This window comes from Salmo salar, chromosome ssa29 (assembly GCF_905237065.1).
Source record: "Salmo salar chromosome ssa29, Ssal_v3.1, whole genome shotgun sequence".
Taxonomy (NCBI): Eukaryota; Metazoa; Chordata; class Actinopteri; order Salmoniformes; family Salmonidae; genus Salmo; species Salmo salar.
The window spans coordinates 1,059,241-1,087,173 of record NC_059470.1 but is presented as its reverse complement, the minus strand read 5'-3'; the positions used below and the strand labels follow the sequence as shown (position 1 = coordinate 1,087,173).

The 27,933-nt window shown below is 42.7% G+C and overlaps 1 protein-coding gene across 3 annotated transcripts; it reads right to left on the bottom strand.

The window, feature by feature from the left end:
- Positions 1–27,901, bottom strand: LOC106590023 (homeobox protein Mohawk). Of its 3 annotated transcripts, none has more exons than XM_014180503.2 (8): positions 27,727–27,901; positions 26,557–26,848; positions 24,249–24,299; positions 23,907–24,066; positions 21,097–21,250; positions 19,004–19,345; positions 3,417–3,450; positions 1–2,931 (listed from the first exon to the last, which is right to left on the bottom strand). In XM_014180503.2, exons 2-8 carry the CDS (start codon positions 26,736–26,738, stop codon positions 2,736–2,738), a joined length of 1,119 nt encoding a protein of 372 aa, XP_014035978.1. In that variant the 5' UTR covers positions 26,739–26,848; positions 27,727–27,901; the 3' UTR covers positions 1–2,735. The 3 variants fall into 3 exon arrangements, with proteins under 3 accessions (XP_014035978.1, XP_014035979.1, XP_014035980.1); XM_014180504.2 differs by lacking the exon at positions 27,727–27,901 and adding an exon at positions 27,538–27,692; XM_014180505.2 differs by lacking the exon at positions 24,249–24,299.
- Between the last annotated feature and the right edge of the window lie 32 nt (positions 27,902–27,933).

The following is a 27,933-nucleotide window of genomic DNA, read 5'->3' as shown; positions in this document are numbered from 1 at the left end:
TACAATTTCTTCAAGGGTTTATTCAATGTTTTGTGGAAGTAACCATAGTATAACAAAAGTAAATGTTACATAAAAGCGAAATCAGACAATACAATGAGATATTATGCATTTGGTCATTGGATAACAATCCAGTCTCTATCAAAAAATTCGAACTCATATAACTTAACAATAAAAAAACGACTATTGTCACCAGCTTCTTTTTTTTACAATCCTTAATAATTTATAGATTTTCAAAAATATGACAAAAGTAAATTGCTCTCCGTTTGTCAGTTGTTGTTTGAAAGCATGTGTTTGTGCACAGGAAAGGAAAATATCTATCATACCGAACCGAAGCTTTGGGGTACAGTTATACACTGAGTACACTGAACATTAGGAAAACCTTCCTAATATTGAGCTGCACCCCCCCTCCCCTTTGCCCTCAGACGAGGTGTTCTTAATGTTTTGTACACTCAGCGTAGTTGCTGAGTGACTACAGGTATAACAATGGCTGTTCTGTTCTGTGCTTTAGAAGCCTTAGTCTCTCTGGCAACTGTGTTCCGTATGAAGGGGGTTGTAATTCCGTATGGAATGGGCTGCATTCCCTGTGAGGTGTGAGGGTTGTGCCCCAGCTAAACATATGGGTGGATTATTAACACACTGAGCGAGGGAAAGGGTTACCCTAGAGCGCCTCTTACAGGATCAGGTGTATAAAAAACACATGTGGACCGAAGTCTCCCGCATGAGAATATAGTGCCTGGGGATTGGCTAGTGTGATTCCTCATATAATTACGCTGCTACCATAGGTACGCTAACAAAAATAAGTGTGTGTATGTGTGTGTGTGTGTGTGCGTGGTTTAACAAGATATGTATAATCAACACATTGTTTTTCCACTAAACTCAATCCCATAAATTCTCAGTGACGGCTTTTCTTCTGTTTCTTTCTAGTGGAGAACAGAGAGCTAAGTGCAGCTTATAACGGTTTGCACATTCAAGATTAAGAGTTGTTTCTAAAAGTAACTTTGTGCAGCTTTTCTCAATCACCCCTTGATCACAAGCACAGTCTAGGTTGTCAAACAAAGGGCCCAAACAGCAGAGAGAATAAAGAAGTGTACATTTTGACACATAAACAGTACCTTGAAGATATACATACAATTAGTGAGTCGGCAGAAAATGACCGACTACAGTTACTCAAAGAGTCCAACTTGATTTCTCTCGGTTGCGTACTTGGCATCAGGTTGCTACAATGTAAATAACATATGCACTGTACATACTTTATAAGTATTTAAGGAGGATTCTTTCCATTCGGTCAAAAAAACAACACTTAATGCGGTATGGCTAAGTAAAACTTTGATAGAAACAGAACAACCGCTGCAATAAACAAACTCACAATAACAAATACTTGAACACTTGTTGCTTTGCCTTCTAACAAAGAGATAATACTGAAAAGGCAATTTCAAAAAGAATTAGGTCAAACAGTAAGTTTCTCGCTCTCTCTCTCTTCTTGTAAACAGCAATTTGAATGTGATTCTAAACAGCTGAGGAGGAGTGTAGGATCAAACGGCCTGGTGAGCTAGTCTTTTTTTCACTGTTGAAGTACCTTGCTCTGAACGGAAACATGTGAGAAGAGAAGGCAGCGACACTGTAGTTCATATAATACAACACTGATAACAGAAACAAAAGCATCCCTTTAGTTCATGCCACTCTTTGTTTAAACAGCACTTTGCCGACCAAACCTTCGACCAGGTGTGTGTGTGTGTGTGACTGTGTGCGCCTGCCTGCGTGTGTATGTGCATGTGCGCGTGCCTGGATGATGGTGCTAGTTCAACATTTGCTTGGGCTTTCCAGGCTAAAGCCTTGATAAGAATACTTCCTCTTTGGAAAATAAAACCCCAAGGGCGAGCTGTGGAAAATATGATGATGGTGGTGACTATCAACAGAACAGTGGATCTGCTGCTATCCTATCGATTCTAACCCTCGAGGGCTTCATGTCAGTGTTAGTGTGTTTGGCTGTACTGGAGTGAACTTTATATATATTCACAGTTATTGTTGGCAGGTCTATTGTATTCTGTCTGAGACATAACAGTGTTCAATTTACAGTCATAATGAGGACTCAGACAAAACATACACAATGCCATCAGGGAGATGTGGCTTAACATGGTGTGTGTCTTGATAAATTAGATCAGTTCAGATGTTATTTAACAGCGGTGCCTCGATGATGAGCTAAATTCATCCAAGTTCTAAGGCACATATCAGGGAGAAAGGGACCGCTTCAGAAGAAGCTTATATGACCATATATTTCTACTTCACTCCTCTAGCCACTTCAAATGGTCCTTTATGTTCCCAGAGACACTCTGTCTATACAATATTTACCACACAGGGTGTGTTGCTCTGCTTCCAAAAGGCACTTTGGCAAAAGTACAATACAAATTTCAGAGTATAAAAATGCGAATAAGTTAACATTACAAAAGTGTCTCGTTGAGAACAGAATAATGCAGTTAAAGATGATCATATCAACACTTGTCTAATGCATGTACTGCAGGTAAAAAAAAAAAACACATCGACCGACACAAAATAGGTTGTCATAAGTTCTGTTGCATTTATACTGATATAAAACAAACAGAACAAAAGAAGAGAGTACTTGTTTCTTGTTTCGTTTTTTGACTGACTCTTCAGAGTGAGTTTTCAGAGGGAATGTTGGTGTTGCATAGAGAGTGGAAGGGAAGATAAGTTGGAGACAGACAGCAATGTGATAGGCGCTAGTACTTCTGCATCAGAGGCACTTTGACAGTCTTTACTTCTGATATATGAGAGGACTTCTGGATGATGCAGCTAGTCGTCCCTGATGCATTGCTGTCCTTTCCCTGCGCCAGATTAGTCAAGGCCATGGCTGCGTTGATCTCTTTCCAGTACGTCTCGTCTTTGCCCCGTACCTTCTCCTTCAGAACGCCACCCCTGAACACAACACACAGAGAGAACGGACGCAGAGTTAGAGGAGGGGACACTAAATAACACAAAGAGAGAACACAGATTTAGAGGAGGGAAAACATTACACAGCATGCAGGAGAGAGACTAAGAACGCAGTCAGAAGAAGGAGAAGGTGAACATTGCACAAAGAGAGAGAGAGAGAGCAGAGAAAGAATACAGAGTGTCTGTGTTTACCTGTATGCTGTCCTCTAACTGCATTTTCTTTCACAACACACACAGAGAACGTCACAGAGTTAGAAGATGGGAAACTACACACAACGCAGAGGAGAGAATGTAGAGTTGGATGAGAAAGAGGTGAACAATACACACACAGAGAAGAGAGGCAGAACAAACGCAGAGTTGGAGGAAGGAGGAGGGGGAGTTCTACAAGTAGTTAATAATCATAGAGAGAGAAAAAACTATGTCAGAGGGAGCACGAAAACATACAGAAGGTATCTGTAAAATACACTCACTTGTCACATTTACTTGATCCATGATCCATGGTTTCTGGAATCACAACAGTAAAATAGGTTAATTTAATGACGCACACCCAGAGGTCAATGAGGCTTAATTAAGGATTTTCTTGAGGGCTGGTGAGGTGGGGGGGGGGGGGGGGTGTGTGTGTGTGTGTGTGTGTGTGTGTGTGTGTGTGTGTGTGTGTGTGTGTGTGTGTGTGTGTGTGTGTGTGTGTGTGTGTGTGTGTGTGTGTGTGTGTGTGTGTGTGTGTGTGTGTGTGCGCGCGCGCTGCAGTAACATGTGTTTCTCTGTTTCCGCTCCTGATTCAGATGTCAAAACAAATAGTAGCCATGTACTAATGGACATGTTTAAAAAACTAAAAAGGCACTGTAACAATCCTATTTTGACATGAATAACACAACTGCACTTTCTGATATTTATGAATCCCAAACTGTATACTCTAATACTTTCCTTTGAAAATAAATGAGACTGAGAATATATGATTGTGTTGTCAGAGAAAATGAGAGAGGGAGAGAGAGAGAGAGATGGAAATAGAGATATGTATCTGCATATGCTTTACCGACACACACATACACAAATAGGAGCCATTTATAGCTCATATGAAAAACATTAGTCAGGAATAAAACAATGAAGTCAGTCAACCGGTCTGTTCACAACCAGGCCCATCTAATGTTCTGTGTTCTCACTGTGAGATTACCAGACAGACCTTAAGGTAGAAGGGCTGTTATGATGGCGTGTGAGATTCTGTGTGTGTGTGTGTGTGTGTGTGTGTGTGTGTGTGTGTGTGCATGCTTGCGTTCGTGCATGTGTGAGTGTATGTGTGTGAGTGTATGTCTATATGTGTGTGAGTGCTTGTGTGTTTTGGGTAATGGTGGCACAGCTGCAGCAGGACTCATGTACTCTTACTAGCTGCCAAGCTGTAGAGAGCTTCGAGAGGGGGTAGGAAGTAGGGTGGAAGGGTGGGGTGGTGGTGTGAGGGGGCAGTGTTTGGGTCCAGGGCTAGCCTCTGCCTAGCGGTGAGTTCTAGCCAGTGATGATGATGACACTGGCTTGGCACCCTCCAAGCCCATTAAAAAAGACCAGAGCATCTGGATTTCCTGCTCATGAAGCCTTCAGGCTCACATTTTGAATTAACAAAACACATGGCTAAGGCCAATGAGGTGCTTTTAAGGAGGGAGGGTGTGAGGGGAGAGAGATGAAACTAAGAGGGAACCCGTGAGTGTCTGTGCTAAAGTTAACACTACCACAAAGCTTCAGGTCTGTCAGATTTGCTGTGGAGAATTGTGCCTTTCTCTGAAGAATTTGTACAGTAATACCCAGCATTCTTTGCTTAGATAATCAGTAATTGGCTGTCCTGTGTTTGAGTTGAGCATTAATCTAGACCAGGCGACTGATTTGGGTGAGGTGAGGCTCTATCTCTCTTTCTTTTTCTTCCATTTCTCTCTCTCTCTTCCTCTCTGTCCCTCTTTCTCTCTCATGTGGACGCCAGCTGCTTTCATTTACGATGATTGCCCTCCCAGATCGCCCCATAGACTTAGAGACGTGGAGGAGAGACAGACGCTCGCCTCGCACCGCATGTCCCCTTAAAGAAAATGTTCGTAACAAGTATGAGTCCCTTTAACAAGCAGCCACTTGTACCGCCAACACCGCAAGTCATTTCTATCGTTTTTTTACACTGATAAAAATTCCCATCGCACATTTGCACTGGAATTTGTTCCCACACTTCTAACTAGCAGGGAAGGAGGGTCGGGTGGGGACAGAGTTGTTAGTTACAGTCATTTCTCCTACACAACTGTGGAGCTGGAAAACCATGTCCTCACTTCCTCCTGCAAGGGTCCCAGAACCCCTCCGACACCGGAGAATGGACAGACGGATTTCACCGCTGCGCACCGTCGCCTTTCACCTCACCCGTTCATTTTTCCAAAGACCTAAATCCGGAGTCCAGACCGGGAATACAGACTCCTGCAGGGCCAAACAGCAAAACACCTAATCATTCCAAACGCCTTTCTCTCCTCTCTGGCTGCTTGTTTTCCGAAAACGTTCACATGTGCCGTGACCCGCACTGACCTGCACAACCCCAGGCTGATACGAAGCTGATTATGACATTTCCTGTTGTTTCCTGTTTTTCTCAGTAATAGTTTAACTCCACAGAGAGAGATGGTCTTTAAGGGGATAAACTCACCTCACCTTGTTTGAGATTCTAAGAAAGAGAGGGGGGAAAGACAGAGAGAGAGAGCGAGAGAGGGAGAGAGAAAGTTGTGAGGCGATTACAAAGAGAACAAACCGCAGCTTGGGTTTCAACTCTTTAGAACATTCCTGAATACTCGTCTGGCCACATCTCTCTCTCCCTCTCTTCCTTTTTCTTTTGGTTCTTATCTCTCGCTTCATCTCTTGAGTCTCTCCCCTCTCTTTTGCTCTATCTCACACTCTTTCCTTCTCTCTTTATCAGTCTCACCAGTTCTTTCTCTCTCTCTCTTTCCTCTCTCTCTCACTCTTCCTCTGACTGGAGTGACGTACACTAACACACTGTGTTTAAGGTGCTTCAGATTGACCGTTCACAGGCAGTCCAGCCAAAACAAATGCAATTATGTTTCTGCCTTTGCTTTCGCGAGGAAAAACTATATCTGTTATATGTCAAGAACAAGCATTTCTTCCACGGCTTCACAGGCCATTTAAAAGCCTTGAAATTATTACAATGTTTTTTCTTCTTCTCCCTCCTTTCCCTTTCCAGCTTTGCTCTCTGACTTCTGATTGAATTGACCTAATTTTTACTTTATCTCACAATATTAGGTGAAAACCCTTCTTCTACTTTGTTACACTGCTGTAATACTTCACAGGAATTTGCAGGGGTCTACTCTACATTAGTAATCACTGGAAATGACAAATTACCCAATGAAATACGATAATGTTATGGTAAGAAAAGTGGAGGTGCAAAAACATGTTTGCTTCCCCTATTTTGATAGTGGGGGAGCAAGCACTCTGTTTTCTCTAAGGCTCAGGTGCCAATGGTTTAGTATATTCCAGCATATTTCAAGTACATGTATCTCTATCTAGTCTCCCTGACTAATACCAGTGCTAGAGACAGGACTGGGACTGATTTAAAATATGCTCCATTCATTCATTCATTCTGTATAATAACAGCTATGTAATTACATCCCAATTACATTGTTTTAATGTGCTGTAAGTTGTTATGTTGTAATGTTCCTACATGGATATATTAGCACAATGTTTACTATTGTGTCAGGAAGGGTATGGATTGGTTGCTAATGACGACAAGCCATACAACAGTCAACAAAAGACAACAAAGATATTAAAACAATACCCTACAAGGGATTATGGTATTGCTACAAGACACCTTTTTGCATCTTTTGTCTTGTAGTTACTGTAATCTGCGTTGTGGTGTTTCTGATAAGGTGAGTACAGAGCCTGACTGTTTAGTAGGCTAAAAGGGAATATCTGCAGTTGACCTGTGTCCAAATACTACTTGAAATCTGTCAAATACTTTTCTATTGGATCAATTGCAGTAGGCAAGCTCAATCAAGCAATGGCATCTGGACACTCTCTCTGTGCAGCGAGGCTGAAAAGCCATTGTGGGTTCCAGTCCAGTGTGTTTCAGAGCAGGGCAGCCAGTGTCCAGATGCCATTGAATCCCCTCAAAGTCCCATAAAAGCCGTGTTTGTGTGACGCCTCCTGCAGGTTAGGAGCTGAGTGTAGCAGAGGGTGGGGCTACAAGCGTGGTTTACCCAGAATCCCCGACCCAGACCCAGGCCAGAGCCCAGCAGGGCCACTGCCCCCGGGAAGGGAACGACGGATGGAGAGCTGAGCTGGAAATGGACCATCTCAAGCTAAAACTCTATTTCCAACCTCCTTTGCCTAAAACATCTAAAACTGATTTTTTAAAACAATGACCGTGCCAAACAAACTATAAATTGTCAATAAACCATAGCGGGACCTTTTATTATTTTTCTGTTCTTTTGTTTTTTTTTGTCTTTCTTTGCTACTGAACTGAAAGTCAAGCAGTTAACTTTGCTGTTGCCTTTCTGTTATACTGACAGCAGGATTTCATAGACTTTTTTAAAGATCGGCGTGGGGAAAGAAGTTTGATGGTTTCTGGCGTGGAGGTGAAAGTCCAAAAATATTTGTTCACTTAACATCACTGCGGGTAATAGGGGAGAGTGAATACAGCGGAAAATGTAGAAACAAAACATTGGAGCAAAAACAATCAACAACAAACTGACAAATGAGAGTGGGAATAAACTCCACCTGCTTAGAGAGGATGGGTATGTTTTATCACAACCAGCTGGTGCTGTTGTTAGCGACACACAACAATAAACACACCACACCAGCCTCTGGTGCACAAACCAAACCAAAGGCTGCGCTAGATTAGTGATCAGTGAGCTCAGCCTATTACCCGTGCAGCTCCTGAAAGCCAGACAAACGAGAATAAATATACATCACAGATGGGACGGACGCAATCACAGACACTCCACTGATAGACCAGAGGTCAACCGACCAATGGAGAGCTGGACAGCGCTGTGATCATCCAATCATGTCTCTCCGCTAACTGGAGAAGGTCAATCAGTATGTGATGACTCAGGAGTTACAGTATTAGATTCCGTCCCAAATAGCACCTTATTCCCTACATAGTGCACTACTTTTGACCAAAGCCCTATGGGCCATGGTCAAAAGCAGTGCACTATATATGAAATAGGGTGCTATTTGAGAAGCATCCTTAGAGATGAGTAATCCTGACTGCTGTCATCTCTAACAGAGAGGAAGCCGTTCAGTCCACAACCAAGCTTTCAGCACAACTTACTGGAAAAGAGACATTATCGGCCAAGTTAACGCTGTTAACTTAGGAAAAAAAGGTTGCTGACAATAACGGGCCATACTTGCAAACATTAGAAAAAGTATTTCTCTGTCTCAAAATTCAATTAAAATCTCTGATAAAAGGGTTAGGGCTCTATTCAATCTGTATCGCGGAAGCGCTACAGATTGCGCGATAGGAATTTAAAGATAATTTCCCAATGAGCTGACATATGCAGCATTTACAGTGAATCACAGGAGGTTTGTGGCACCTTAATTGGGGAGAACGGGCTCGTGGTAATGACTGGAGTGGAATTGGTGAAATGGTATGAAATACATCAAACACTTGGTTTACAGGTGTTTGATGCCATTACATTTGCTCCTTTCCGGCCATTGTTATAAGCCGTTCTCCCCTCAGCAGCCTCCTGTGCAGTGAACGCATGTTTTATGTTGACTGGGGTATAAATGGGGGCGGTATCTACAGTGCATTTGGAAAGTATTCAGACCTCTTGACTTTTTCCACATTTTGTTACGTGACAGCTTTATTCTAATATTGATTAACTCATTTTTTCCCCACATCAATCTACACACAATACCCCATAATGACAAAGCAAAAACAGGTTTTTATAAATGTTTGCAAATGTATAAAAAAACGTAAATATCACATTTACATAAGTATTCAGACCCTTTACTCAGTACTTTGTTGAAGCACCTTTGGCAGCGATTACAGCCTCGAGTCTTCTTGGGCATGACGCTGCAAGCTTGGCACACCCGTATTTGGGGAATTTCTCCTATTCTTCTCTGCAGATCTACTCAAGCCCTGTCGGGTTGGATGGGGAGTGTCGCTGCACAGCTACTTTCAGGTCTCTTCAGAGCTGTTAGATCGTGTTCAGGTCCGGGCTCTGGCTTGGCCACTCAAGGACATTCAGAGACTTGTCCCGAAACAACTCCTCTGTTTCCTTGGCTGTGTGCTTAGGGTTGTTTTCCTGTTGGAAGGTGAACCTTCGCCACAGTCTGAGGTCCTGAGCGCTCTGGAGCAGGTTTTAGTCAAGGAGCTCTCTGTACTTTGCTCCGTTCATCTTTCCCTCGATCCTGACTTGTCTCCCAGTCCCTGCCACTGAAAAATATCCCCACAGCATGATTCTGGCCCCTCACCCCTGATTGCTCAGTTTGGCCAGGTGGTCAGCTCTAGGAAGAGTATTGGTGGTTCCAAACTTCTTACATTTAAGAATGATGGAGGCTACAATGTTCTTGGGGACCTTTAATGCTGCAGCAATTTTTTGGTACCCTTCTCCAGATCTGTGCCTCGACACAATCCTGTCTCGGAGCTCTACAGACAATTCCGTCAACCTCATGGCTTGGTTTTTGCTCTGACATGCACTGTCAACTGTGGGACCTTATATAGACAGGTGTGTGCCTTTCCAAATCATGTCCAATCAATTGAATTTATCACAGGTGGACTCCAATCAAATTGTAGAAACATCTCAAGGATGTCAATGGAAACAGGATGCACCTGGGCCCAATATCGAGTCTCATACCGAAGGGTCTGAATACTTATGTAAATGTTCGTTTTGATGCATTGTGTGTAGATTGATGAGGAAATGTTATTTTTTAGAATGAGGCTGTAACATAACAAAATGTGGGAAAAGTCAAGGGGTCTGAATACTTTCCGAATGCACTGTATGAAGATATTTGAATGGGGAATGGGGAAACATTTTCACGGTGGGAAATTCATCAACAAATGTTAGGAAACAGAAGACCTGCAAAGAACACTTGTTCATGAAGCCAAAGATTTGCCTCTTCCTCCCTGTGAAAGCGTACTTAACAGGCCAACAGCACATCAAATCAACTAGATGACATGCATTTGACTGACTTGTCACATACTTTAACTCTCAGGGTAGAGCGCCTAGCTCCTCACATCAGATAATAATTTACGAAGTTCTTTATCCAGCCATGATTGTTGGAAAATACATTAAAAACCCTATATTGACCCTATATTTATTCTCAAACAAATAAACAAACAAAGGAGAGAAATGAGTGAGGCAGAGAGACACTTGTAACTAGACTATCACTAGTGACACGATGAAGAGCTTGGTTTTTTCCTCTTATTTTTCTGGTGGTTTTAAATGGTCTGCACTTTTTCATAACGTCAAGGGGTGTCTGTGAATGAAGTTAGGGATGCCTTGGCACTTCTCTGGACCCAGGACTGCCAACCCATCCCTGGGCCCTCCCGCCACTCCCTCCACCTTCCAACCTCTCTCTTGGGCAGCCACTCCGAGGCTGGGGCTCCATGGGCCCTCACTGGCACATACTGGCCATCCAGGGGCCAAGGCCAAGAATATAAGCCAGTCACACTCACACAAAGACACAAAGACAGAGACAGAGAATTTATGGAAAATGTGCTTTCGCTGCTTCCCTGCCTTGCTTACAATGACATGGCTTTGAGTTCATCCTTTTACATTGAAAAAAGAAGTTCACAAAACCAGTGAGTGAGTAAACGCAAAATAGGTATAAAAAAATATGGTATTCTATTACATTGCCAATTTGCATGAACTTTTATATTCCAGTCAAGTACAGTACGTGAATCCAAACTAGCAGGTGGTATTACAGAGTATTAGCATTCAAACCAGTCCAGAACGTTTCACCTTTCTAGGGATGCGTACCAAAAGGCACCCTATTCTCTACATAGTGCACTATAGGGAATAGGTTGCCATTTGGGATGGACACTAGGTTTCAGGTTTTCAGTCTGTAAATCTATCATGGCTTTGACTTGGTTGAGCGCTGCAGCACGTTGGTGAGTTGGATAATCCTCTAGTAAGTCGTAACTTTGCAGCCACAGAGGAGCCATTGTACTGGGAGTAATAGTATGCATCCCAAATGACACCCTATTTCCTTTGTAGTGCACTACTTTTGACCAGGGCTCTAGTCAAAAGCAGGTAACCATATATGGAATAGGGTGCCATTTGGGACACAACCATGGATTCAGCTCAGCAGTCACTGTATTCCTGCTAGGAATATTACATTATTGTCGTCTTTCTGGTAAGAACCCCAGATATTACTGTAGCTAGTAATAACATCCAGGCTATGTTATAATAGATATTAAGAATCCCAGATGCATAAAATATTAACCATGCACACTATATATAACTGTTTTAAAATGGCTTAGTCTTTCCTTTTTCCTATTCCTGCAACTTTTTCTACAACTTGGAGGCAGATGACACGGACCATAACATTCCCAGACCACAATGCAGCAGTCAGTGATAGGGGGAAAAGATAACAATCCAAAAATGTTTTTCACACTTTGTTTTTGGAGATGAAGACATAATAGTGTTTGGTGTATTTAAACATGGCTGAGTTTCAGAGAGTCTGTATGTTTACGAGTGGCAGCAAACACTAGCTAATCAGAGTCACAGCCAACTAAGGCTCATCTTTTGTGTGTGTGTGAGACGTCGACCACCACCGCACATCAACATCTCAGAGGAAGATCAGAACCACAGCAGAGATGAGCGTGACAGAGATTCATACATGTCTGTTTGCCGCAGATGGTTGGCACGGAAACGGTCATCACGACAGCGAGCTCTGCTCCTCCTGCGGTTAGAGATTAAGGAGAGTTGGACACAAGCTCCAATCGGAGCCTTGTCTGAAATCTGTGGATCAGTACGTGCATACTTCAAACACTGACCTAAAGACCAGAGAGGTGTATGGGTCACTGGGGATGTATTAATATGGTAACGATATCACCCGATGACGTAGACCGAGTGGTCGAAGTGAGATTCAGAACAGGCCCCATTCTTAAACTATTCAACAGATACTTTATCATTATCCTCTGTTTAATTGATCAGGTACAGACAAAAAAAAACATGCTGCTCTGAATCTGAACCAGAGCTAAAAGCTATTTCTGCTCCCAGCCTTTCATAATAACCCTGGTCCTCTGAGACAAATGGAAGTTGTTTGCAGTACACAAAATGCACTGAAGAAATTATGTACACCAAACTCTTGTGTAAACACAATTTGCTTGGGATTTTTAAGTGTTTTCTTGGACAAATAATACCCCATTCTGAAGTTGGAAGTTCCAACTTGGAACCCGTATGATATGTTTGTGCTGCAGTCTTAACATCATATGTTGCAATTCCCTGTGTGTGTGAGGGCCTTGACTCCTGGTCACAGCTTCTACTCTCTCATTAAGCCATTCTCTCCCTTCACAGCCATCCCATGGGAACACTATTGTGGACAATTGTTTTAGACATGAGGCTGTTTGTTTTATTTTTATGAAACCAATTTGTGTTTTCTACAGACTTGGGGTGAGTGAATCTGGACGCTACTCAAACTTTGACGCTGATGACTTTCTTTTGAGAAATGCCTCTGTCATTAATCTCCCACTTCTGACATCTATGTTAGGAGTTTGACTATAAACAGAGCCTAGGTCATGTTTGTCACACTTTATTTCTCTATGAAACCGATTGTTCTAGTCTGAATGAACTAGGCTTGTTCTGTACTACTCTGTTCTGTTCTGTTAGCATCACACCCAATTTCTGTCTGATAGGTGGTGGACAACATTTATCTTATAAATATAAAACCAGCCCAACCGAACTCAGCCCTCCTTTTCTTTCCATGTACCTATCCACTCACTAGCACACTTCGTACTCTGTACCACAACATCAAGCCAAGATCAAGATCGAATCAAGCCAGGATTCCACTTCTGTTTGCCACCATAAGCAGTACCCACCACACCCAAAAAGACAATGGGGTTGCAATACATTAGATATTCTACTCTAATCCACTCTACTCTACTCTCTGCTTTGTGGAAAATAACTGATTTACTTCACATCCTAACCATTATGAATGTTTTACTATAGATGGCTTTGTCTTTGTGTTGAAAAGTCTTCATTCTACCAGACACATAGACACACACACACACACTCACTCACTCATTCCAGCCTTTCAACAAAATATACTGACGAAGAGAAAGAAAGGTTGGTGTACACCACGCTCTCTCTGTCTTTCTTCTCCCGACAGCCCCCTCCACTCTCTGAGAAATATCTGGCCAGGGATGGAAGAATGGGACCCCCCCCCCCCCTCTCACAGACACACAAACATGCAGGAACGTGCACACACAGAGACACCACACACACTGAACCTTAGTGAGTCTTGGCTGCTGGGTTGTTCTCTTGGAACAGCCTCTGTCCTTCTCCCTCCCTCCCTCCCTCCATCCTTCCCTCCTCTCCCCCCTTCCCCCTCTCCTCCTTTATTATTATGAAAGGGTGGAAAGAGGAATCTGTGGCCAGTCCTCCCGTCCCTGCCTGGCTAGTTGGATTCCTAAGATGAGCCACTGCAAGAGGAATCCGCATCCATCAATGTCACAAAGGCTGTGTTTACACATGCAAACCAATTCTGATCTTTTGCCCAATTATTGGCAAAAGAGATGATCTGATTGGTCAGAAGATCAATTAGTGGTAAAAAAATATCAGAATTGGGCTGTCTGTGTAAACGCAGCCACAGAGGCTTATTGTCATCATACAGACCCAGTAAAGTATTGTCCTCTCAGCTCCCTGTGGCCGCCTAACAACTAGCTTCACTAAATTACACATCACTCAACGAACGCTACTGTCTGAGACATTTCTCTTTTCTAAAATCAGACGTTTTCCACTTTCCACCCATTCAACGGAATTGTACTGCTGCTGTATAAATCATGACAGTACTCAGTTTATTTTATAAACGTGCTGAGAGTAGTAGGCTGCGTTTACACAGGCAGCCCAATCATGATCTTTTTCCACTTATTGGTCTTTTGACCAATCAGATCAGCTCTTTCTACAATAATTGGGCAAAATATCAGAATTGGGCTGCCTGTGTCAACGCAGCCATGGAGGATTCATTGATCATGGGGGATACATATCCAGCTGCATATAGTATTCTATAGCTTTTTAAACTAGACGAAAAGGAGACCAGCTCCACTGATAATGATGACTGTGTTCAAGACGTTTCCTTTTTCTTTCCACCTGTATGGGACGGCAGCCTGTGTAACAGTGTAGGTTCCGTCCCTCTCTCCGCCCCAACCTGGGACCCTTGCACACATCAACAACTGACACCCACGAAGCATCGTTACCCATCGCGCCACAAAAGCCGCGGCCCTTGCAACGCAAGGGGAAACCCTACTTCAAGTCTCAGAGCGAGTGACGTCACTGATTGAAACGCTATTAGCACGCACCACCGCTAACTAACTAGCCATTTCACATCGGTTACACTTGATAGAAGCCACACGAAACACTGAAACGGTACGGACGGTGGACACTCTCGCTCTGTCATTGTTCCAAGGCACCTACCGAGTCAGCCTGGCAGCTACTAAACTACTAAACATTTCCATTCAGGTAGATAGGATTTTTAAGTGCTTTTTAGACAGCTTTTTAGACTACAATTCTCTAGGATTCAATAACTGTCTGGCACTTGCTGTGACCTAATTCAACAGACCCTTATGAGTCTCAGAGGCCCTGTCAAACACTACTGTTTCCATTTAACATATTTCAGACTCAACTATGTGTTAAATGTTGCTTCCCTGCATTCGTAAAAAGTCACTTTAATGCCAGTGTATTTTACAAATAATTTTACAGGTGGTATTCAATCATAACGTGTTGGTTGTCCCTGAATGTCAACCAACGAATGGCCCTGTCTGTCTGAGAAAATGGCTGAATGGAAAAAGAGTGTGTTCTTCTCGAAATTACTGAGACGTTTTGGGCCTACGGAATATCACAAACACATAAACCACATTTATCACTATTTAGTAGGAATAGAAACCATGCTGTCATGGTACTAAACTACAAATAATAATAGATTTTAAATGAAATTACACAATTAGGGAAATAGACAATAATTGATCATTTTCTTCTTCTTGATTGATCTACTTATCCAATCTAAACAGAACCTATAAAATATTTTTGGGGAAACTTGGCTGAACAAACCAACTGTTAAGTAAATAAGAAAAAAGAGCACCATTAACTAGCAAAAAAATCACAAATTAAGGGCGCTATTCAATCCGCTAAAGCAGGAACGTTGCCTTTAAATTTAAAAAACGCTATAAAGCTGAACTTCTGCGATGTGGATTGAATAAAGCCCTAAGTCATGTATTGATGATATATCAGTTGTGATTACTTATACAGTACATTACACTACGCAGAACAGAACCTGAGAAAATGTACCACTGTCAAACCTCTGAGAAACCTCTGCCAAAGATCTCTCTCTCCATCTTTCCCCTTTCGCAGAAATGAAGATAATTATTTGGCGTGTAATGATCTATATCATATCGGACGGGGCAAAATCTGGTAGTGAGCAAGAAGAAAAACATTCAGTGAGATTCCTGCCATTTAATATGCCATTAAAGGGTAATTTGGCATGAAACCACTCGCATGTGCATTGGAATTCTACTGCTCCTTGTTTTCAATGAAATTCCCAACAGGATATTTCAGAGATATGTTTTCTTTACATCAAGCAAAAAAAAAGCTTTTGGTTTTCCCACTGAGTGCGGGGACAGAGTAAGCTTTCATCCCAAATGGCACCCTGTTTCCTATGTAGTGCACTACTTTGACCAGAGCCCATAGGGAAAAGTATGTAGGGAATAGGGTGCCATTTGGGACGCAAGCATAGTAAATCTACACTCACCATCTCCTGCCACGTCTGACTGCTCTCTGAAGTCAAGAGATAACACCCACGGCAGACATCCACCAATTGTCCCATTAATGGACATTTAACCAATGGGCTCTGATCAGCGGGCACGCCACTTTGGCTTAAGCGAATCAGAAGTGAGGCAGAGGTAGGGGCTTATAACGAATGTGCCAGTGCCAAGAACTCTGAGAGTTCTGAGAGCTCAGTCTCTCAATCTCCTACAGCCCAGGCATGCAGGCACGCACGAACACACTCACCCACACACACATTCACACGCTCAGACACACACACACACACCTCCAGTCCAGGAAGCTCAGCTCAAGCCTGAAATTTCAGACACTCTGTAATTGTCAAAAGGCTCAGGAATTATTTCACTACTAAAATATCTGGAATGTTCAGACAGGAGAAAAAAACTCCAGAGGAAATGATGCAAATTGGAGCTTAACCATTCTCTCTCTATCGCTAATTCTTTCTTTCTTACTCTCACTCTCTCTAACGCTCCTTCTCTCTCCCTCTAACTCTCTCTCTTCCTCTATTTCACTCTCTCTTACTCTGTCTGAGCCTCTTGCTCTTTCTCACTCTCTCTCTGACAACAAGATCAGATGTAGAATCATAGAATTAAACTTTAATTTAATTTGTTTTATTTTTTGCTGAGTTTTGATGATGAGGGGCTAGCAGGTGTTCATGTGAACTTTCTTGTGAGCCCAAGCCTCAGATAACTTTCCGTGCATCGGGATTCAAGCTCCCTTCTTTTCTCGCATGTAACCGTTCCCAATAATGCCTGGCTGGCCAGCCCAGAAACCCAAGAGGGAGAAGTCATAGCCAAGACATTATAATTACCATGGAGATAAAATAGTTACTTTCTATTAAAACATTATGTGGGCCAGGTAAATAATTCCTTATATATTTTTCTTATTAAATTGAGTCCTGTGCTGAAGCCTAAGCTAAGCCTCTCCCTCTCTCTCTCTCCCTCTCTCTCTCTCTCTCTCTCTCTCTGTCTCTTTCTCTCTTTTGATCTCTCTGTCTCTTTCTCTCCCTTTTTCTCTCTCTCACTCTCTCTCACTTCCTCTCTTTCTCCGTCTCTCTCTGTCTCTTTCTCTATCCATCTCTCTCTCTCTCTTCCCCCTCTCTCTGTCCCTGTCTCTCTTTTTTTCTTTCTCTCTCGCTCTCTCTCTCTCTCGCTCGCTCTCTGTATTTCTCTCTGTCTGTGTCTGGCTGGTGACTGCCGTGCTCAGCAGGTGTTTCAGTGAGAGAAATAGAGTTTTTCGGGTCAGGGAGTTTTAAGGATTTGATGGGGATGGAGGATTGTAACAGTCGCGATCGCTGGAGAGTTTCATTGGACTGCGTCCCCTATCCGGCTTAAACATCACTTCAAATTCAAATCAAATTGTATTTGTCACATGCGCCGAATACAACAGGTGTAGACCTTACAGTGAAATGCTTACTTACAAGCCCCTAACCAACAACGCAGTTTAAGAAAATAAAGTTAGGAAAATATTTCCTAAATAAACTAAAGTAAAAAATAGTCCAGGTGGCCATTTTATTAATTGTTCAGCAGTCTTATGGTTTGGGGTAGAAGCTGTTAAGGAGCCTTTAGGACCTAGACTTGGCGCTCCGTTACTGCTTGCCGTGCGGTAGCAGAGAGAACAGTCTATGACTGGAGTCTTTGACATTTCTTTGGGCCTTCCTCTGACACCGACCTGAATGGCAGGAAGCTTGGCCCCAGAGATCTACTGGGCCGTACACAATACCCTCTGTAGCGCCTCTGCCTTCCTTCGCACAGACAATGTAAAACACATTTAGCCATATGATCAAGTTTGAATTAAAATTGGATAATATCCCTCACCCTACCCCCTCCCAATCCCACTCTTCCACCTCAATCTGAATTCCCTATAGGCACTTTTTAATAAACAGAGGCCCAGTTGTTCTAGAACTGAAGAAGAACTGTAAGAACTTCATGCAGCACTCTGCGAGATTAGGTCTGATTGGTAACAGCACCTGAAACCTGTGGGTGAAACATCATTAAACTATGAAGGCCAGCCCACAGGCACTAAAACCAGGGGTTAAGGGACACTGCACTGTGAGAAATTCATATGCCAAGTGGAAAACTCACATGCACACTCTTTGTTTCATGTGCCTCGCTCAAATATATCCATTGTTTTGTATTACTTTAGCTTTGGTTTTTGTTTTATTTGCACTGAGCCCCTGCTCCGCCTTGGGGAAAGCTACACGCTCACGATCACAGATGCTGGCTCACACACGCTGGCACACACACACACACACACACATACACACACACACACACACACACACACACACACACACACACACACACACACACACACACACACACACACACACACACACACACACACACACACACACACACACACACACACACACACAGGTTTCCCTCCCATGTCTGCCCTGTTCTCTCTCTTTCAGTAAGGCCTCATGGCAGGATCAAAGACATGCTAAACAGTAGTCAGAATGTGAGTAAGTTACACATGGTCTTATTGTGTCTCTAGTGTTAAACCGTAAACCCCAGTTAGAGGAACGGGAGATCGCGAGGGAGTAAGGGGGAATTCCACAGTATACTTGGCATTAGGGGGCAAACCTAAGACAGGGCGAGACCAGGGTCTCTCTGTTGGTATGAACAGAACACACAGAGAGATTTATATTAGACTTGGCCAGGTCCCAAATGTAAAAAGTAGTGCATTAAATTGGGAATAGGGTGCCATTTGGGACACAGATTTAATCTAATAATAGACTAATTTAAGGCTCCGGCCAGGCTATCCTTTCCTATAGGTACCTAGGAGGTCCATTTCAGTAGCCACAAGTATCATATTAACTTTCACACATCTGAAATGGAAGGAAAGTGTGAGAACAGGGAGTACAGAGAACCAGAACCAGAACCAGGCTGTTGAAACTGGACAACAGGGAGTGGAACATCGTCACAGCGCCCAAGAACGCCTTCCTCACAACGAATGGGCCAGATGGGGCTGAGGGCCGGGAATTAAAACAAAATGTGCAGATGGGGACAGAAAGAGAAAAAAGAGAAGAGAGAAGCAACAGGCGGCTAAATCTTGAGGAAAGAATGTGAGAAGGAATGTAGGACTCTTACCAGCTCGATAAACAAAGTTTGCCTCGGTTTCTGAGGATGACGGGGAGAGGAGATCATCGTCGTACTCATTGGAGCTGAAGGATCCTGAGTGGTTCCTCTTCCTGGCATCCATGACGGCGTTGGCTACCATCACGTGTCGCAGCGAATCGTTGAGGTAACGGTGGAGCAAGCTACTCTTGTACTTGGGAGGCGGAGTCACATAGTCCTCGGCCAATGAGGCGGCGGCGGCAGCCCGGAGCCCCACCCCCATCATGGCTGCGCCCTCTTTCTTGATGACGCTCTGGTACATGGGCTTGCTAAACTCAACGCCACTTGTCTGCGTCCGCTGAGTGTTGTCCCCATCTACAACACCAGGGGGCGCCACGAGGAAGAAAACAGACAAAGTAGAGAGAGAAAGAAAGAAAAATCTGACATTTAGTTCCTCTCTGTATGCCCTTCAGTTTGCAGGGCTTCAAACAACTACAGACCTCAGCTATCAGCTTAAGACCAAGGCATTACCTAACCATAACGGTTGGTAGCCCATTTCCTCTCTATAAAAAGCACATTGCTGTTACTCTTTGCAGAAATAAATCCTTTCCAGGGAGCTCTTTGCGGCTGAGATTGAATTAAAATATTGCCCCCCCCCCCCATGAAAGAAAATACAGAAGATAAAACACGTTGCTGAAAAACAGTAACCCTCTCGGGATGAGGGAAATCAAGAGAGCTCCACTCTAGATAGTGTCAGTGCCAAGACTGTAATTGGGTAATTTCGGCAGGTCTGAGTTTTGATTCAGTTTGGGCCAAATTATAACTATAGCTTTTACATATCAGAACCACATGGACAAATTTTCTTTCCTTCCCCCTGCTTCCTGAAGTAGATATTTGAGGCGTATATCGAGGCGTACATTGCACATCCGAGAGTGAGGTTGAAATCCTCAGGCGACATGTAAAACAAGCTAGCCAAAGGTTCCTTTTTTAAGCCTTTGACATTTCTCTTTCATGCCTTTCCTCAAGTCAGACATAAACCTGAGCTACATGTGACCTTTAGCCTCCCTCGGTCTGACCCCTGACCTCTTCCTGTTGAGGCATTGCCACAGCACCCTCGCTGACACTGAGGTGAAATATCTAACAGCGAGACCTTGACAGTTAGACTGAATAAATACAGGGTCATTGTGATTATGGTCTCCTCAGTCACATATCTAACTCTCTATCAGATCACAGTGGGGGATCTGATAGAGAGGCTTGGCTAGCAGTATATGGATCATGGCAGGGAGAAAAGCTGAGAAAAAGTTCAGAACTGTATTATGACAAGAGAAGTAAGTCTCTGGGCACTGGAGAACACCATGCAAATTGAAGACTGTACAAACTCAAGACATTCCACCCTGCCCACATTTGTGTGTCTCTCCTCCTCAACAAACCTAATTAGGGATTAAGAGACTGAGTGACACCACAGTATAGTGCATGGGTGTTTTTCTGTGTCACCGAAAAGAGCTGAGAGAGAGAGAGAAATACACAGCTAACAGAGCCTCTCATTTCCAATTGCAGGCTGGGATCTGAAGGGGAAGCTAGTCCTCAGCCCTGCTTGCCCAGTAGGGTGTCTTAATGACAGCGTGTCACAGCCTCTGAACCTCAGCTTCTGTCTACCAGGACACACATTGTGCATCCCACATAGAACCCTATTCCCTATATAGTGCACAACGTGTGACCAGAGCCCATAGGGGTTGTGTCAAAAGTAGTGCACTATATAGGGAGTAGGGTGCCATTTAGGACACAGACACAGACAGGCCATTTATAACACCAGCACATGGCCATGCATGACTGGATCCTTACTTTGGAGCTGGAGCTGTCGGATACGAGGCATATGGGAGGAGGAAGACGCTTGGGTTTGGCTGACCTTATTTTCTGAGATAGAGATATGATTTGAAGGATTCGATGAATGATGTTATGAGTTGTTATGAGCTGATGCTTTGGCAGTGAGGGGTGGTTACCTTTTGAAATATGTGATGTATGAGGTGTAATGTGATAGATTGGCCCTGGCAGTGAGGGTTATCTTTATTAGATAGACATATGTTATAATATGATGGGTTGGCAGTGAGGGAAGGGTTAAGGCTTACCTTCTGAGCAGGTGTCATCGCTGCTGACACTCAGTCTCTCTGCGTTGCCTTGGACGTATTTGTTGTAGAGTTTGATGCGCAGGGCCCAGCTCAGGTCTGGCTGTCTCACTGTGTTCTTCAGCCTCCTTCTGGCGTTGGCAAACCAGTTAGAGACCTGAGAGATGGAGAGGGAGGGAGAGAGAGAGAAAGTAAGAAAGACAGAGTGATAGGGAGAGAGAAACATATATAAAGTGAGAAAAAGACAGAGGAGAAAGAGACAGAAGAGAGATAGAGATAGAGACAGAGAAAGAGAGATCGAGACGGCAGAGAAATAAAGACAGAGGGCAAGGTACAAGGAGAGTCAGAGAGAGAAGAAAATGGAGAGAAATAGGAAGACAAATAAAGAAAATAGAAATCAATATTATTGTTTGGATTCAAAACACCCCCACATCCATGACATTACACAGACTATCCTTTAGGGAAATGTCTGCTGTGCCTCCCTCCATCCGGCCTGCCTTAGCCTGGGCATGAGAGAGACGGAGAGAGAGTCAGGTTGCAGTATGGCGTTCCCTGATACCAATAATACCGCTGAACCAGAGTCGCCGAGACATCCCAGACACACTGAGGAAATGGGTCGTAGCATTCATCTAGTCTAGTCATCTTTAGTCCTCTAGTCTATATCAAAGGCTTTCAAAATCCCATTCACAAACATTTAACACCCCCAAATGCTTGACAGGACCAGCGAATGTAACGTTACATTAACTTATTTCCAACCCAATGTACCCAGTCCTATGTGCTTATTCTGGATTCCGCCACTCTCCTTCTAATATTATTTTTTTCAAGCACCGTCTTCTTTAATGCAATAAAATGATACCCAACCCTGCCTTCTCCATTTCACAAGAACCAGAGCCCATAAGATGTTATACTAGAATATTTGTTCACGCTCAATAGACTTCAAGCAACTTATGAAAGGGTTGGACTGGCCATATATTAGAGTACTTCTTTTTGGATCTTTCCTGTGTTTCAGTATCATGTTTCTCATTAACGAAGAGAGTCCCACGTCCCTTTGTCTCTAGCTGAGGGCATGTTACACCAGGGGCCTTAGCTGAGACGTCTACATGTGGCTTGGAGAAGGCTGAGAAAGACTGAGAGCACTGAGAGCGCACTTAGAGGTCTTAGGCAATTTGCTTATCAGCCTGTAGGAAAATATGTTATTAAGACTGAGACTGCGAGAGGATGGATGGGTGTCACGCCTGGCCTACATCCAAAATAGCACCCTATTCTCCTATATAGTGCACTACTTTTAACGAGGGCCCATAGGGCTCTGGTCAAAAGTAGTGCACTATGTAGGGAATAGGATGCCATTTGGGACTTACTCCTGATCACAACGACGGGTTAACACCACAGATATCAAACACAGTGTGATGATATTACACAGTGTTGTGACACCACAGGGTTCATCACCTTGTTCCTTGTTACTGCCCTGAGTCAAACAGACAGACAGACAGACAGACAGACAGACAGACAGACAGACAGACAGACAGACAGACAGACAGACAGACAGACAGACAGACAGACAGACAGACAGACAGACAGACAGACAGACAGACAGACAGACAGACAGACAGAACATGACATGACATGACATGACATGACATGGCATTGCACCCCCGTATGGGGTGTGGGCCTGAGTGTGTGTGTTCCATGTAAAGCATTCTTCTCCCCAAAACAGCTTCATTAGGACCCAAAGGAAAAACAGATTAGGCGCCTGACACAGGAACGGGGAAATAGCCATGACAGCCTTAGATCTCCCTCTCTCTCTCTCTATCATTTATGACCTTGTGTTGTGTGCAGATGACACAGCAACATGCAGATGTAGGATCTTAATTTGATCACTCTTTGTTGCTGAGGAAATGTAATTTTGTAGTGTATTCAAAGTTTAAAAAGGCCTCTAATTTCACTTTAAAATGTCAGACTTGATTTGCCCTAACGAAAAATGCATCAACCCCTACAAATAATGTCCATGAATTATAATCCACATAATAATTTGCATTTCCTGTTGCTGCAGGATTAGTTTACCATTATAGCAAACTGTCTCAAATTAAGATCCTAGGTCTGTACAAGCTCCACATGTCAGACAGAACATACCATAGGGAGGAGCTCAGTTGTTGCTTTCTGTTGCTGCTCTCTCTCTCACATTCTGGCTCTTTCTATTTCTCTCTCTCTCTCTCTCTTTCTCTCTCTCTCTCTCTCTCTCTCTCTCTCCCTCACACACTCTCTCTCTGTCTCCCCCCTTCTCTCTCCTCTCTCTCTCTCTCTCTCTCTCTCTCTCTCTCTCCCTCTCTCTGGTGTTTGTCACTTTATGATGGAAACATAGTAATCTACAGGAACGCTATGCTCTATGACTCACAACACTAAAAGGTCACCTAAGTACAAACTGCCTATTTGCAAAGACAAGTAGGCTATAACGAGGCTATATTTTCAAACAAGTATAAACAAGCTATAAAAAGAGATATGAACAAGGTCAATATTGTCCATAATGAAAACCATAAGGTTAAATAAAGATGGATTATTCATAGAGGCAATCTGAATGCTATGATTTTAATATTGACCATTCTGTGACAAATTAAAATGTAGGCTACACTAGAATGAATTGTAATTAGGCCTTTTCACTATGATAATTACTACTAATTATTTATCTATATACTGTTTGTATTTTCATTTCAATACAATGTCATATCAACAACAATCAAATTACGTTGTGGTTAAACTGTTGTTCCTGTTGAACTGTCCTGAAATCTTGAAATATTTCAAACAAGAGAAAAACCCACCTGGACCAACGTCATTTGAGAGCCAAGGGCTAGCAGGATTTTCTCCGTTTTAGTCGGGTACGGATTGTCCCTGTGTTTGTAGAGCCACTGCTTCAGGGGCCGCGCCATGTCCTGAAGGGCCTGACGCTTGTGTCGCACCTTCCCGCTGTTCTGACGGCCCCTGCACAAGGGAGAGAGAGCGAGAGAGAGAGCAACAACTTCGTCAGTCACTGCTCTAGAGAAAATAGGCCTAAATAATTGAATTGAGGCCCTTGTCAATAAACATTTTCGTTATGAAACAAATCTACTAAGAAAAATCTATATATTATTGACGTTTAATTTATGCGGAATAGTGGCACATACTTTTCTGATTTTGTTTTCATAACGTAGTTGTCAAGGTCGCAGACTGTAGGCCTATAAGAAATTGACATGATGACACAATAGTGAATTTAAAGAAAATATTAAAACATTGCTGTTAAGATTTCTTTTTGTAACACGGGGAAATAATTTTTGCTATTTCTCTTCGTAGGCTACAACGTATTTTCCCTTTATAGAAGTTGTTGACAAAAACTTGATCAGTGATGCACAACTTTTACACTCAAGAGTAGACTAATTCGATAATATTGTAACGACCCTGGGTTTATACTCGCGGATATCGATTACATTTAGCCTAGGGTTTAATTCACTGTGCATAAATTAATTATACCTGAGGTAGGCTATATTAGTTCTAATATAGGCCAAAATACCATTTGGCTAATCAATTAAAGATAGCCTCTCATTAAAACGTATTTGAAAAACAACGATAAAGGAATAGGCTATCATTACCAACATATCAATTTCATATAATTAGACCTACATCTTAATGCATTTTGGGTGGGGGAAATCTTTGGGGAAAAGAAACCACAAAAAACAAGTGACGTGATCTTAGATTGAATTCGTGGATGAGTTGTACTTTATCCATAGTAGAGAGAATATTGTTGTTTATTTACACACGACCTGAAGTGGATATTCCGTCCATGTTGTAGTCTTACTTGATGAAGAAAGGCTATCCAGAGTCATAACACGTTGAATGACCGTTGGAGAGTGTGTCATTTTCTCACCAAAGTGTGCTATAATTAAGCTGGCGCAGAGAAGCGTTTTATTGGTTGCTTGTTTTCTTTGCTGTGCTTCTCCTCCCGCAAAGCACGAAAACGTCGCAATGAAACAAATAATAACATTCCATTTTACACCCATGGTAGCAGCTAGACGTGTCTCAAGTATGGCTACGTTTTATGGTCAGTGCGTGGTGCTGTCTGTGTACGTGCTATCTTTCAACCAAGTGCAAAATAAGCTACTTCCAAATCGAGCAATAGCCTACGTATTTTGGTAACGAAACATTCTCAGACTTTGATAATTAAAGGGACTCCAAATGGGAGAATTTTTTTCTTGATACTTCTAATCTGCTGCCTATGATTTTTAAACCTGTAGATGTCACTATGGCCCTGCGATAGTCCTGCTTTATCTTCTGTCTCCGAAGCTCCGCTGCAGATGTAACATATTTTCTACTAACTTCAAGTCTGCCTGAAATTCATGTTCTTCAAATAATTCCCTTCTAATCTAGATCTGTATGTTAAATTACATTTTACTCCTCTGTACGGAATTTTGGCGAGACACGCCTCGTATCTAAATGAATATTCTTCATTAGTAATGATATTCCTCCCGAAGCGGCACCTCACGGCATTGTGTTATCTATCCCTCGGTCTCTCACACGTAGCTCAATAACTCCGGCTCTGACCGAGACCGTCGGTGTGTAGGATGTTTGCTTAAATTGACTAGTGTTTCACCCAGCATCACGATGCTGGTGCCTATCCAAACATATAAGGGACTACTGTACTTGTCTGTAAATAAATTGCGTCTTGAGTGTAAACAGCCCATGGGTCAATCAGAAGAATTTTGACTCTCTGAATACTGATTAGATGGAAAATAACGCATGACATTAATCCTTTTTTACTCTCGCTCTCTCTCAAATAAAAATGCCATGATTGACTACACCACACATAGAGTTGAAGGGTACATTTATATATTGGAAACAGGCGAAGAGTGTTTTATACACGCTACTGAACACAGATGGCCTAGATATGAATCTGTATATTATCTGTGAATATCAACCCTAAAATACAAACCAGGTTGTAATAGTAAATATTAATTTCCTGCAATTTCCTTAAAACAATAAGATTATATTGCACTGATGGGAAAATGAAATATACATGTAAAACCTAATGTGGTTAATATTTTGCTAAGATGTGCTATGATTTCACTTTAGATAACCTTTTGTCTGAATCTATCATTTAAATGACTGTTTAGAACATATCCAAAAACATTATTAGATAACATTGCTTTCGAAAAGCCTACCTCTTGCACTATAAATACGTAATTACACATCAAGCACACTTGGTTACCTGGGGTCACCATCATAAAAAAAACGAATCTGCACAATTCGAACCTGCACCATCGACTTCTTACACCTTTACACAGTGTGTATCACTCCTTATTCAGTTGCGCCACCAAAAAGGTTCCCTTACCCAAATATGACTTTACAATGCAAACCGAAGTGCAATAATTAAAACATCTAAACACTGTTGCACGTTTTGTTGTCTGCTTTGTTTATGAGAAGTTTGAATGAGTGACATACCTCCTGTGTCTGATGCCGTTGTCTTTGATAACTTGATGATTGCTTGATAGCAGGTCTGGATGAAGGTCCGGATGCTGTCCATCTATTACCTCTAAATAATTGATGCTGCTCCTCTCGACCTCCTTCGCCTTCTCATCGAAGAGGACCTGGTTACTCAATTTGTTAAACACAATAGTATTCATCTTTGGTTCGGTATTCCTCTGTTATCTCTGCTTCGTAAAATTTAATTTCTCAAATATTGTTGCACTTCACTTCTTATTGAAGCTGCTGCCCCAGTGTCCCGGTGAGTCCCCTGTGAAGCAAGTGGAATATTGGGATTCAAAATTCATGCAGCTGGGGTTATCAGATTCAGATTGGTATCATTTACTAAAGTTGGGTTTATGGTTTTGAATCTATGGATAATATGATGATGCGCAAAAATCAAAGTGCATTGTATTTTATCCTAATTCATGGTAGATCAATTTACGCAATAAGCGAAAGCCTGAATGAAACCACAAAGACAGTAGTGTTCTTGACTATACTCAAAGACCATCCATCTCAATAAAGCACATCCCTCTCTGCAGTGTGTGCGGTGCCATGAACCCATTAAGCATTCCTGTGAGCGATATTTTCATATTTTACTCACTAAAAATATATTCACTAGGCTACAAAATGACTAAAATGTCAAAACAACCTCACCATACATACAGAGAATGTCAATACATTGAGAAAAAATACGGTCCATCAGATGTGCTAAATGGGTCCACAGCCGCACGGGCTCATTCGTAGTCATTCCATCGCCTTTCCCCCCCTGATTTTAGAGATACAATGCATTCCACACCACCACATGTTGCCATGAAATCTCTCTCTATCGTCGTCAGACATTTCAGAGGTGCATTTGAGCTGACACAAAATAGTTCAGCTATACATTTGAGATTGTTTTTGTTTGATTTAAAACCGTCAAGGTATATGATTTACAGTTAGAGTAGCCTTCTACCATACCGATAAATATTTCTGGCTTAACATGACTCCAGTCACGGGAGGGATATACCGTGCCATCACCATGGAACAATGTTGCCAGATATATCCCATTCCGGGGATAAGGTAACGCGCTTTCATGTTGAGGTAGACGTTTTTCCATTGTAGTCACACATAAGAAACCCCATCAAACGGTGTCTCGTTCTCAGTTACCTGTACCGCAGCCCGCCTGCGTCTTTGTGTAGTGTGTAGTAATCCTGCTTCCAGTTGTCCATTCCCTGCTCACATGTTCCCGTTCTAAGTTCCTTAGCTGAAACCACACGAACCGCGGTCGCCTCTCTGCTTTATTCAGTGGCCTCCGATTCTCAGCCCGGGAATCTGAATGTGTCACCCTTCTCATGTTTCCTAGCACAGAGCCCC